This window comes from Grampus griseus (genome assembly GCF_964374135.1).
Source record: "Grampus griseus genome assembly, chromosome: 13".
NCBI classification, from domain to species: Eukaryota; Metazoa; Chordata; class Mammalia; order Artiodactyla; family Delphinidae; genus Grampus; species Grampus griseus.
In genome coordinates this window covers 37,543,885-37,558,256 of record NC_139007.1, presented here as the reverse complement: position 1 = coordinate 37,558,256, position 14,372 = coordinate 37,543,885, and the positions used below count along the sequence as shown (strand labels likewise).

The 14,372-nt window shown below is 37.6% G+C and overlaps 1 protein-coding gene across 2 annotated transcripts in view; it reads left to right on the top strand.

Annotated features, from left to right (window-relative positions):
- The window catches only part of PDSS2 (decaprenyl diphosphate synthase subunit 2), a 262,661-nt gene that overhangs the window by 100,322 nt on the left and 147,967 nt on the right, over positions 1–14,372 (top strand). For both annotated transcript variants that reach the window (XM_082668918.1, XM_082668917.1), the window contains exon 2: positions 2,609–2,743. In XM_082668918.1, the coding sequence (XP_082525044.1) occupies positions 2,609–2,743 (135 nt within the window). The remainder of the gene's footprint in view (positions 1–2,608; positions 2,744–14,372) is intronic.

Here is a 14,372-nt window from a genome sequence, read left to right as displayed (position 1 = left end):
CTATTCTACTGACTTAGCAAATAGTTGGTACATGAGGTGAAGCAGATGGAGGGTCACTATAGCATAATGGGTAAGCATGTATATAGACTCTAGGGCCAGGTGGCCTGGGTTCAAATCCTGGCTCTATCAAGGCTCTAACGCCTACTGTCTCTGGTACCTTGAACAAGTTGCTTGATCTCTCTGTGTGCCTCATTCTCCTCATCTGTAAAATCAAAGTAATTGTGGTACCTTCCTCATAGAGTTGTTGTGAATTAATTTAATTAATATATAGTAAAATGCTTAGAATAGTTCCTGGCATATATAAAGTCCTATGTAAGGATTTGTTGTTGCTGCTGCTGCTGTTGTATTTTGATGATGATGATGATGATGATGTATGTGTCCTCTGTGAAAGGTCCCCTCTCTGAGAAATTTGAGGAAGGTGTTGTCAGAACTGTTGCCAGGCCTATTTCTTCAACGTGACTTGGCCAGCTGTCAGAGTTCTTACCCTCATATCCTTCATTAGAGGATATGAGTTCTTACCTTCATATCCTTCATTCCTAACCAGGCTCAACCCCCCAAACACACAGCCACACACACATCCTCACCTTCCACTTTTCCCTTTCTAGAATTAGGAGCCAATTCAGAGCTTCTCTTTAATATTATTATTATCTACCTCAGGTAATACATAAATAAGGATCTAGTAGCATAAGTTAAAATCTGTAATTCAAAGCAAAAAATTTGGAGAGCGCTCCCATTTTACATTTTCTTCTTCTAAAATAGGGTGCTTCGCAACCTCCCAACAGTTCAGGTCTGTAGGATTTAAGTAGATTGTTACATAATAATACAGAGCTTTGGACATTTCTGGTGATTATTTGTTTCTACTATAATATAGCTTAATTACCTTAAATTAACAGATATTAGAACTTCTTTGTAAAAATCATTAACCCCTCTAGCTTGCTGAAGGTTACTTACTAGATTAAGGAGAAAATATAAGTAGAGAAAGAGCTGTAACTGTTATCTTGCAGAGAGCCTGAAGATCTGTCTTATTTTGAAACTATTGAAAGAGCAAGAAGGGATCCCTTTTAAAAATTTATTTGGAGGCATGAAGGGTGAAAATTTTCTTAAGTAATGGACTGACTCATTAATTTTGGCTATGTTAACTTACTTAATTTAAATTAATTCGTTGTTCAGAATTTACCCAAGGAAGTCTTAATAATTCAGTGAAGTATTAAAATACAAAATTTTACTGTTTTTAGAAACAGAGTCACAGATTTGGAAAGCAAATTTATGGTTACCAAGGGGGGAAAGATGGGGGAGGGATAAATTGGGAGATTGGGGTCGACATATACACGCTACTATATATAAAATACATAACATAATAAGAACCTACTGGGCTTCCCTGGTGGCGCAGTGGTTGAGAGTCCGCCTGCCGATGCAGGGAACACGGGTTCGTGCCCCAGTCCGGGAAGATCCCACATGCCGCGGAGCGGCTGGGCCCGTGAGCCATGGCCGCTGAACCTGCGCATCCGGAGCCTGTGCTCCGCAACGGGAGAGGCCACAACAGTGAGAGGCCCGCGTACTGCAAAAAAAAAAAAAAAAGAACCTACTGTATAGCACAGGGAAGTCTACTCAATACTTTGTAATGACCTATATGGGAATAGAACCTAAAAAATGTGGATATATGTATACGTATAACTGATTCACTTTGCTGTACAGCAGAAACAAACACAGCATTGTAAATCAACTATACTCCAATACAAATTAATAAAAAATTTTTTACCGTTTTCACCACATTCAAGAATTATATTTATGTTATTTATGTATACTTTAGTATAACCTATTTGATTAATGCTCATGAACATTGTTCTAAATATTAATTTATTATAATATGTTACCCATAGTTTTCTGTCTTTTTTCTTTTTTTAATGATGTCATTTAGTTCTTGTATGACAACCATTTGCAATACTTAAACAAACATATAATCTTAGAAAGTATTCCTGACCTTAGTTGTAGTAGAAATTATAAAAATTCAATCCTCATAGCAAAAAAATATTGCATTCTATGTTAAAGACTAACATTGTCTAGAATGATTATTCTTTGCATAAAAAATAAGAAATGGCAAGATATTTGCCCATGGCATTCATTTCCATTTTACTTCTCAAATAAATTTTCTACCTGTGAAGACAGAAACCATTTTTTACCACTTGCCCTTAGCAGCATCATCGCCACATAATACCACTTCATCCAAGCCATACAATTTGTATTTCACCTGCTGTCAACTACCACAGAACAGTTTAAAACTATGGGTTCCTCTCATTATCAGAGCAAATGGTTAAGATTGCGTGGTAGGATATAGACAGTGGGAAAACCCAGAAAGAGGAGGAAGCCAAATCATTAGGCCTCACAATTTTCAGATTGTTACTTTCAAAACCAGCCATGGGTTTCTCTAGTTGTTTACTGAACTTGTTGCTTCCTCCTGTTAACTCTTTCTTCCACCAATCCTATTTCTTTTCAACAAGTCACATTGTCTGATTTTGGAAGCATGGGTGTATTTGCAGCAATTCTCTAATTTGATCTGACTGATTTTGTGAGGGTGTGTTAATCCTCTTCTTTCTTTACTTGTTGACAGGGGCCTTGTACACGACAGCCAGAATAACCTCCAGTTGAGGGGCTTGGTGGTGCTACTTATTTCTAAGGCAGCTGGGCCCAGCAGTGTGAATGCTTCATGTCAGAGCTATGACATGGTCAGTGGTATCTATTCATGGTAAGAAGAAATTTTGACATTGCTCTCTAAAGCGTGTTTTCTTACAGTGGTCAGTAGAAATCAGTTTAGTTTTTTGTCATTCTCTGATTCAAAGATAGATTAAAATATTTTGTTAAGTTAAAACATGGATTTTTATTATTCTTAACAAATCTAATAGGCTTAGCTGCTTTCTTTGTATGTAACTCTGGTAAATTTTGTGTCTAATATTTCTCATTTCTGCCTTGAGCATTTAAACATTCCTATTGAACACTACTCTCCTGCTCCATCATGGTATCATTGTATTTCTGTAGAGAACTCTATGTCATTTAGTCCAGGATTCATGATTTTTAAACCTACTCAATATGATAACTTAGTTGTGTATATAATAATTACAACTACCATTTTAGGAGATGTCTACTTCAGTGCTATATCATTTATTTTATTTTGCTTATTTTTATCGTGAAGAGGTTTTTATTAAAGTGACTGGAATAAGAAACTTTTACATATCACACATTTAGATTAAAAAAATTAATTTATGAGTACATATCAGTCATTTTTGCTGCATATAAAACAAACTTTAAATTTTCAGTTTTGCTTTTTTAAATGACAGCATGTTTTTTAGTAATAATATATCAGATCTTAGCAGTATACTTGACACTGTGTTAAAAGCCTGTATGGAAGTAATAATCTGCAAGTGGACATGGGCACCTGAAATTAAAACCACCCAGAAACACGGGTGACAGGAAAATTTTCCTCACAAAAAGAAGTATTTCTAGAAACTTTGGCTTACGGTTAATATATCTTTTATTTATTTACTTTAAAAACAAATCCACATCTTAGATTTTTTAAAAATTCCTGGTAGTCTTACCCATAAATGTTTTTTTTCTTCTGTAATATTTAAAGATGACTAGCTTGCCTGCTGTGAAGTCCAGTGACCTTCATTAACATGCAAGCAAAGATTATCACTGTTGGGGTTACAAATGGCCTCTCCTCTAGCCAGGGTAATTTTGCAGAGCTTTTACCATTGATCCACGTAAGTGTCTTCACTAGAAGAAATATCTTGGGATCATTTTCAGTTCCTGTTCACTCTGAGATAATTTATATTTATTTAGTGCTTTGTAGGTTACTGATCGTTTTAATGACAGTTATCCCATTTGATCCTTACAACAATTCCATAGGTAAGAATTGTCGTTATACTTATTTTACTCTTGAGAAAACTGAGTTTCAGAAACCTTGAGATGTTTTTCAAGGTGACATGACTAGCAAATGAGGAAAAGTTCAGGCTCTAACTATAGTTCTCTTTCTTCCAAATCTCATGTTTTGTTGGTTTTTTTATTCTTCTTAATTTTATTCGGCTTTTCTAGTCTGATTCAAAAAATGTATTTCACTTGTAGATTAGACTAGCCATTAAATTAGTATACCAAAAAAGGTCTTCCCTTAAGTATGTCTAGGAAAACTTATGAACGGACAGTAACTTGGCAAATCTTCAATACATCTATCTACATCCTTCCCCAACCTGTTTTAATTGGAGCTCAAAATTTTACCCTGTAAATTTTGTAGAAAAGCTGTTGGCTGAGTTCAGTTGAAATAATTAGAGAAAATACATAAACATCTACAATGAATACTAATAACCTGTTAGTCCCCGGAAAGGAATTAGACCTCACATCACCTTGTAACCATGTATCTGTTTCCTGTTTGGAACTCCATTGATTTTTCAGTCTCTGACTTTAACCGTTTTATTGGTCAGTCATCTGCTCTTTTTTTAAATTTATTTATTTATTCTTGGCTGAGTTGGGTCTTCGTTGCTGTACGTGGCTTTTCTCTAGTTGCAGTGAGCAGGGGCTGCTCTTTGTTGCGGTGCGCAGGCTTCTCATTGTGGTGACTTGTCTTTGCTGTGGAGCACAGGCTCTAGGTGCCCGGGCTTCAGTCGTTGTGGGATGTGGGCTCAGTAGTTGTGGCGCACGGACTTAGTTGCTCCGCGGCATGTGGAATCTTCCCTGACCAGGGCTCGAACCCATGTTCCCTGCATTGGCAGGTGAATTCTTAACCACTGTACCACCAGGGAAGTCCATGGTCAGTCATCTGCTCTTGCATTTGGGTAGCCATACACACCTCTAATGAATACCAGCTATGGTTTACTATCACTAATCCTAAACTAACACTTGGAAGTATTCGACACATGATAGATATTCAGTAAATATTTATTGCATAAATGAATAGTCCCCATTTTATAGAAAAAGAAACTAATGCTGAGATTAAGACTTGTCTAAAATCCTCTAGGTAGAAAGTGATGGAGTTAGAATTTAAATATAAAGTGTATTTCTTTCTACTATGCAGATGCTGTTACCTTTATCGTATGTACACAGTGCACTGTGTTGTGACCTTGTGTTTCCAATTTCTTATTTAGCCTCTAAGAAATAGCTGCATTGCCTTCTGATCCTTTACAGGAACATAATGCATTTGGTAGATAGTCGTTGTAATATGAGCAATTGTAAAAGAACTCTGCAAAAGAGTAGGTGGTACATTATGAATATAAAATTTTTCCAAATGGCATAAATGGGTTTCATACCCAAGTGTATAGAATCCACAGTTACATTTAGGGAATAATCCTGGTTTGTGGTTCCAGGCTGTTTTTCTGTAATCAAACTTTATCTAGTAAGTCATTGCTGATGCTTGGGTGTTCTACACACTGGTTAATGTGAAAATGTAATTTGGCATACTACTACGAGAAACCATTCATTTGTTTCTCTATCCCTGAAGTCATTTGTTTGGCTCCTGCTAGCTTAATTGTTCAAGTGTAACTTTTGCTGGAGGCTTGTATCTATAATGCCACAGTGAATTATTTAACATTTGAGAGAAGTACTGATTTGGGAGCTTTTAAATTCACCTCTTAACCACTGGGATTTACATTGTTGGTGTTTTTCCTCATAAACTTGACTTTGATGTCAGTTAATGGAACCTGAGTAAATTACCTAAGGGAACAAAAGTGAGTTAGGTGACCTGTTTTGTTTGGCCTAAGGATATAACTGCTGGATATATCTTGTGGATGTGTCTTGTGAACTTATCACATAATGGCCAAGAGAGGCAGAATTTAGGCTAAAATCTAATAACTGCATTTTGAAAAACAGGTGAGTCACATTTATAAAAATGCACTGTAAACATCTACCATAACCTTTTTCAAACAAGACCATGGACTTTAGGTTTATTCCACCAACTCTGACTTTAAAAATTGGTTACAAAGGTGATCAGGCAAAAAAAAGTATTACTGAATTTACAAGCATCCCTAGCCACAACTGGGAAAATGTTTATAACTTATTCTTAATGATAGGATGTTTATATTTTGTGTACAAAAGATAGATCATGTAATATATAATACATAGCATAACAAAGTATAGACTTCTCTAGTGTTACATGATTATTACATTTAAAGAAATGCAGGTGAATTTTGTGACTAATGGTTCAGTTTTCTCAGTTGGTTTAGGAAGAACTGACTCAAATATTTCTTATCTAACTAGCAATTATAAACAGGCCACAAATTTTCACTCTACCTTCATTCCCTGAAATTTCCTACCACCTCTTGTTAACTGTATTAGAAGCGATTAAAACAAGTTTGCCAAGCACATTTTCTTTTCTTCCTGAGTATTCAGCTAGACTACATTTCCCAGCCTTCCTTTGCAGTTGGCTGGGCCGTATGAATGAGATCTAGCCAATAAAATAAAAGCATAAATGAAATTTACAATTTCCTGACCATAAAAATCTTACATTTGCAGTATACCTTAAGCAGGTGATTTTGGAAGTGACCAATTCAAGATGAAAGGTACCTGCACCCCTTGGAGGAGAGCCACCTGTCCATCAGGAATATCCATGTTGACTTGATGTGTGAGAGGAAAAATCTATTTGTTCAACCACTTAAACTTTAGGGTTTATCTGTTAATAACAGTGGCACCTTAATTAATATTTTGCTGTTTCTGTCACCCAGTTATCCCAGTGAATTTGGTAATCCTTGGTTACTCCCACTCTTTTATCTTCTGTGTCTAATAAACCACCAATTCACAAGTTTCTCCAGGTCTCTTTTTCTTTCAGTTAACTTTCCACTCTCCCGTTACAGGCCTTTGTTACTTCATGTTTATTTATTTATTTTAATTAATTAATTTATTTATTTATTTTATTTTTGGCTGCGTTGGGTCTTCATTGCTGCGCGCGGGCTTTCTTTAGTTGCGGCGAGCGGGGGCTACTCTTTATTGCAGTGTGCGGGCTTCCCATTGCGGTGGCTTCTCCTGTTGCGGAGCACGGGCTCTAGGTGCGCAGGCTTCCGTAGTTGTGGCGCACAGGCTTAGTTGCTCCGTGGCATGTGGGATCTTCCCGGGCCAGGGCTCGAACCCATGTCCCCTGTGTTGGCAGGCGGATTCTTAACCACTGCACCACCGGGGAAGCCCTACTTCATGTTTAGATTTTATCAATAGTTGTCTGTTGGGTCTCTGTGTCTCTAGATGTTCCTCCTTCAATTTTTTCCTATTGGGTCTTGTTAAATTGAACACCCTGCTTTGATCACTCATTAAACAAACTCTTATTAAGCAATTACTGTGTGGTGTTCCAGGCACTATGCTTAGTGCAGGAGATACAAGCTGAATACTGTATAGTATTTACCCTCCGTGACCTTATTAGCATCAAGCCAGGGAACATACAGGTTTACAAACAACTGTAATATGATGCTATAGATACTGTAAGTAAAGTATAAACAGAATTCTTTGGAGCAATTAAATATGTTGGGAGAGGAAAGGAGAAAATTTCAGAAAAAGAGACCATTTGAACTTTACAAAATAGGGAATTTATAAGTGGGTTTTGAAGGTAACTAGGAGGTTGTCAGTTGGAGGAACGCAGGTAGTCAAGGGGTTTGGTAAAAGGTGGTTGCATTCTAGGCAAAGGAAGTAAGGAACAGACTGACCAAAAACATGTGGTCTGGTACATAGTACATAGCAGGGCCCACAGAGTGCTGACACTGTAGTGGGCACTCAGTACATAATTATTATATGAATGTATGAATTTACATAATAGAGACCAGGTTCATGTATATAGATGTTATGGATTGAATTGTGTCCCCCCCAAAATTCATATGTTGAAGTCCTAACCCCTCGTTCTCACAATGTGCCCTTATTTGGAGATAGGGTCTTTATTGATATAATCAAGTTAAAATGAGGTTATTAGAATGGATCCTAATTTAGTGTCCTTATTTTAAAAAAGGGGAAATTTGGACACAAACATGCATATACCAGCAGCACACCCTGTGAACATGAAAATGGTTTTTTTCAAGCCAAGGAGAGGGACCTAGAACAAGTTCTTCCCTCATAGTGCCGGCAAACTAATGTATTACAGAATACTGATGAGGAGACGGTGTAGAAAAGGAAGGCTGAAGTTGAATTGTGAAGGGCCGAAGGAATTAGAGCTATATCCTGGAGAAACAGTGGGGAGCCATCCAAAAGGCAGCAGAATAGACTTGGAATCTGGAAACAGACTATATCACCTATTAGCTGTGCCTCAGATTTCAGCTCTCACATTTCAGAGAATGGTTTTAAGAATTAAATGAGTGAATAGAATAATGCATAGCATAGTAAGCATTCTCTAAGTGTTTATTCTTATTCATAGCTATTATAAAGGTCTTTAAGCAAAGGAGTCACATTAATATATCTGTGCTATAGAATGTAATTAGTTGAGAAGGTAACGCAGAGAGTTGAGGTCCAAGAGGTAGAGAGAACCAGCCAAGGAGTTATTGAAGCAGTCTAGGTGATGGCTGAGAGGGAAAACAGAGACGTGGAGAGGTTAAGGAGTCTTTACCTAAAACAAGAGGTTAGCAGTTGGCCAAGCCAGACTCAGACATAGACTCATTAGGTCCTTTGATCTCATGCCATTTTCTACCAACATTTCCCAATTTGTGCTTCATTTGGGATGAAGGTTTTGCTAGGTTGTCAGTGGGACAAAAGGTCCTGTGGTCAGATAAATTTGGGCATGCCAAAAGATTGCTTCATTTCATAAATCTGAAGAATTGTTAGGTATATGTGGCATGCATCACGAATCTTTAAGAAGAGATATTGTTTCCCAGTTATTTTACTCTAAAACCCTGTAACCCTTTTAATCTTTGCCAATCTGACAGGGGGAAACTATGATTTTTTTTTTTTTTTGACTGTCAGCAGTACATCTTGTAGAATGCTGCAAAACAGTTTGGTAAACGTTATTTTATGTTAGGGTACCTAACTTTGAACCCTAATGGGGACTCTGTGAGGCAGAAATAACAGTCACCAACCAGAAAACTGAGACTCAAAAAGATGAAGTAACTTTCTGAGATCCTACATTAAGTGATCAAGTAGGGGAAGAAGTATATCATGTTGGTTATAAATTGCCTTAGTTTAAATCTATCACTTATTTGCTATGTGACCCCAGACAAGTTAGGTCACCTGTCTGTACCTCATAGGTTTGTTGAGTGGATTAAAGCAGGTAATATGAATAAAACACTTAGAACAGTGCCTTGTGTGTAGACTGCACTTAACAAGTGTTGTCTATTATTGTTATTCCAGACCCCTGTCATGCTGCTTTATGTCCTTTATCAGATTTCTCACATGCTGCCACCTTCTTCTTGCCCACCGTTCTCTGTCTCAGTTTGCTAGAGATAAATTGTGATAAGTAGAACATGCAAGAATGAAAAAGTATTAAATGAGTCAGGGGTAAAGTGATTGTTATTTTCGCCTTTTAGATGGTCTGTTGGCTTGGGTACATGTGGGTACTGGCGAATTTTAAAGCATGCCAAGTCTATGTGTAAAACAAGTACTTTTATCTTACTACTTATTTGGCTTCTGAGTGGCAGGTGAGCTGATGAATAGGAATAAAATTATGGACTGATCTTTTTCTGTATTTATTTGTAGTGCTGATAAAAGAAGACTCTGTGCTCTATGTGCCATTAAACACAGTTCAGATGATCTGTTTTCTTCATATTAGCCCAGCATTCAGCATGTTCCTAGCACATGGATGACAGTCAATGACTATTTGGTTACAGCTGAATAATAATATCTATTATTATTGTTGTTATTATTATTTAATCTTGAAGCAAGGAAGACCTTTCTAAAATGTTTCAACACTCTGGACCTATAAACAAAAAGATTAACACATTTGACTTCATTAAAAAAGAATTCTTCAAAGGAAAATAATTCCCATAAAGTCCAAAGATAAGTGCCAAAATTATAAAAATATTTGCAGCATACATGACAAGGGACCGAGTTTTAATTAAAAAAATCCGTTGGAGATCTTATGAATCAGGAAGAAGATAGTACAACACAGACATGGGCAAAAGACATGAACAGGCTGTTCAGTGAAGAAAACTCATAGATGGTTAGTAAACAAAAGGGGGAAAAGGCTGGACCTCATCATACAGGGCAAATTAAAAAAAAATCAGGGCCTCCCTGGTGGCGCAGTGGTTGAGAGTCCGCCTCCCGATGCAGGGGACACGAGTTCATGCCCCAGTCTGGGAAGATCCCACATGCCGCGGAGCGGCTAGGCCCGTGAGCCGTGGCCGCTGAGCCTGCGTGTCCGGAGCCTGTGCTCCGCAACGGGAAAGGCCACAACAGTGAGAGGCCCGCGTACCGCAAAAAAAAAAATAAAAAAATCATAGTTTCCCCCTGTCAGATTGGCAAAGATTAAAAAGTTTGATACTCAGCATTTCTTGGCGAGGAAGAGGCACTTGAATGTTTTGTTAGTGGGGATGTTAATAGGTATAGTTGCTTAGAGAACAATTTGGTAATAGCAGTAAATTTTATTTTAATCCAACTACCCTTTGATTTAGCAAAATTGTGTACTGATGTATTAGCATAAGTGCTCAAAGATGTATTTATAAGAATGCTCTTTGCAGTATACTTTGCAAGAACAACAGCAACAAAGGAAACAACCAAAGTGTCCACCAAGAGGGCACACGTTATGTTATTCATGCAGGGGAGTATCAATGGATCGTTTAAAAGAACTAAGGAGATCGGTATGTGCTGATCTGGAAAGGGCTCAAGGAACATGTAAGAAAAGCAAGACTGGAAAACGTATTATAGTTTGATCCTCTTGGGGCTTGACTGGGTGGGCAGTGGATTTTTATTTGCATGAAAAATATCTCAAAGGAGACACAAAGAGCTGTTAATAGTGGTCACCTCTGGGGAGCGGCAGCTGTGGAGGGAAACGGGATGAAAGACTTTGTTCATTCTTTGTCCTCTTGAGTGGGCTGAATTATTTTTAATTTATACATGTTTATTTAAGTACTTCTTAAAAATTAGTAAAAATTTTTGTTGAGTGTTGGTAGTTAGCTTAGAAATTCTATCCTACTATTAAAATGAGGGCCTTAGAGGCCCTGAGCTGACTTAAACTTTTATCTTTTGCCCTCTTTGACAGGGTCAGATATCCTATGAAAATGCATAAACTCTAGGTGCTTTTTAAATAAAGAAAGCAGGAGTGAAGCAAAATGCTATCTTTTGATTACCTTTCTTAGGTTTACCATCCATGTTAAAATGGACACTATCAATTTCTCGGTAACTGTGCTAATTCTAGCTCAGTGTAGCATTCAATTGATTAAGATTAAATTAATGACTAAGGTTAAACATGCTAAGGTGATTGTTGGGCTTAAAGGACTAATCAGAAGAAAGGCATTATAAACATAACTAAGTTAATGTAGAAAACATCTTCTAATCATATTACTGACCTTAACATTACTTTCTCCTCTAAGTGAAAATTGGTCATGCTTGGTGTGCTGTTAGAGGAAGTGGTGGTGGAATACTCAGAGACCTATATAATTTACAAGTGGAGAATATAAAAGCTGTGAAAGAGGCAAGTCTTTTTTTTTAAAAAAATAAATCTTTAAATTTAGGGAATTGGACTAGGTCTTAGCTGCAAATTTATGGTTCATAATTTATCATTTTTAATGTGGTACTAATTAGCTTCTGATGACTTCTAATTATAGTAACAATAGGCTGTGACTATCAATCCTCACCCTCACACTGCATATTAGAATTTGTCTGGCACTTAAAAATGCCAAACAGAATTAACAAACCATATTTCCCTTGGTGATTGACCAAATCAGAAAGCACCATAAGAAATGACACTTAAGTAGGAACGTGTTGATTATATTATTGTTTTAGGGCTCAGTTTTATTAATGTGAAATAATTAATATTGAAATAGATAGCATTTTAAAAGTTATGGTTATTTTATTTTAAGATGGCATGTGTAGGGGACTTCCCCAGTGGTCCAGTGGTAAAGAATCCGCCTTCCAATGCAGGGGACGCGGGTTCGATCCCTGGTCCCACATGCTGCGGAGCAACTAAGCCTGCGCACCACAACTACTGAGCTCGTGCACCTCATTGAGAGAGCCCGCGTGCTGCAAACTACAGAACCCACACTCTCTGGAGCCCACACACCACAACTAGAGAGAGAAAACCCACACGCCACAACTAGAGAGAAGCCCAAGAGCTGCAGTGAAGAGCCCATGCACTGCAGTGAAAGAAAAGATCCCGCATGCCTCATCAAAGATCCCGCATGCTGCAACTAAGACCCAGTGCAGCCAAAAAAAACCCCAAACAAACAAAATAAACAAATGGCATGTGTAAATGCATAGGAAAAAGTCTGGAAGAAACTTCACCCACCTGATGATACCTGTGGTTGGAGGAAGTGGGGAGGGGGAATGGTTTGGAAACAGGTATAGGGGATAGTCAAAGGGAACTTTATTTGTAATATTTCTTTTTTTAAATAAAGAAAATTCAATTAAAATAAACTTGAAAATTAAAAGAAAGTTATATTTCATACTTATAAAGCAATAACAACCTATTTAAGAAATGTATCTTTTTGTACTACAAGAACCTCGAAAAGGAGGAATTGACAGTGATTTTAAATGATTATGCTGGGTTTCCCTGGTGACGCAGTGGTTAAGAATCTGCCTGCCAATGCAGGGGACACGGGTTCAAGCCCTGGTCTGGGAAGATCCCACATGACACAGAGCAACTAAGCCTGTGAGCCACAACTACTGAACCTGCGTTCTAGAGCCCATGAGCCACAACTGCTGAAGCCCACGTACCTAGAGCCCATGCTCTGCAACAAGAGAAGCCACTGCAATGAGAAGCCTGCGCACCGTGACGAAGAGTCGCCCCCACTCATTGCAACTAGAGAGAGCCTGCGCGCAGCAGCGAGGACCCAACGCAGCCAAAAATAAATAAATAGATATTTTTAAAAAGCAACATGAAGACTTTAAAAAAATAAAATAAAATGATTATGCTGAATAATTGAATTCAGAGTAGGCTATTGAAGATAATTTCCTAAAGATATCTCAGCTCCTTTTCAGAGAGATCCCAAGAGATGAAAGCATGTGCAGTTTGATTACACATTCCTATTGATTGTGTTCCATTTACAACAAAAAAAATAAACTCCAGGTACAAATCTAGCAATATTACTAATTAATTACGACCAGTACTTATTTTCTTCATTAACTTTTTATTGTTATTTTTCAACCTACACAGCATGCACAAATGCAGCAATTATATGTTGAGTAAGAAAGGGGAAGACTCTTTGTTCCATGTACTGTACATCAGAAGTCTTTACTTCACCAGAGCTGTTGGAAAAACACAAAATAGGAACAGCCTCTTACAAAACAAGTATAATTCACCACAAAAAGTAGGTGGGCTCAGTTACTAATCTACTCAGCTGAGAGTTAATCGTATATACATATCTTGGTACAGATTAGCCTGCCTGACTATATCACAACAAAAAACAAGCTGCATAAATTGTTTTGTCAATAGTGAAAAAGTTTAAGTCTTTTACTTAAAGAAGGGCTGTATGTTGACTAGTAAGAAGCCACAGTCAAAGGCATTGTCCAGTGTCTAATTCTAAATTTTAAACTGTGCTTAATTCTTGACATTCACTGTAGTAAAATGTTAGTTCTGTTAGAAGAATTGCAGTCATTTAAAATGTCTAATGACAGAGTTTACTTAATAGCTTCATGACATAATGTTATATCCTTTGAACCCAAACTCAAGGCACCCCCAGTGGTAAACAGTGTGATATAAAAGAGACTTGGGTAAAGGGCCAGAGATCTGGGTTCTTGTCTCAAATCTGTAACTGATTATTTATTTGATCTTAAGCAAGTCACTAATCATGCTGTGTGATTACTCATCTATAAGGCAGTTAGGGATAAAATGGACTTTAAGTCACAGAGCTTAATGGGCATATATCCAGCTAGGTTCAAGTAGCCTGTGGTCCAATATAGCACATCCTGACCACCTCCTCTCTGCAAGGCACAGGGCTAAGCGTTGAAGGAAATGCAAATATTAATAAGAAATAGTCTTTGACCTCCAGTGACAGTAGTCTTTGACCTCCAATTTATGACACTATTGACACTATTGATGCAATTTCATTTCTAGAACTCTGTTTTTGGAGCTTAATTTCTAGAGCTGTAACCATATTCACTCTTGGGTCCACAATCCACCCATGTCTACTCACAGCCATTTGTTTGATTAAAGACAGTCCTTAATACCCTTCACCTAAGATGCTAGGAGAAACTGGCATCTACAGGTGGCTTAGTGCCCAAGGAGCTCCTTCTTCGCTATCCTCTTCTTCTTGCTCTTGGACTGGGTAGCTGGGTGG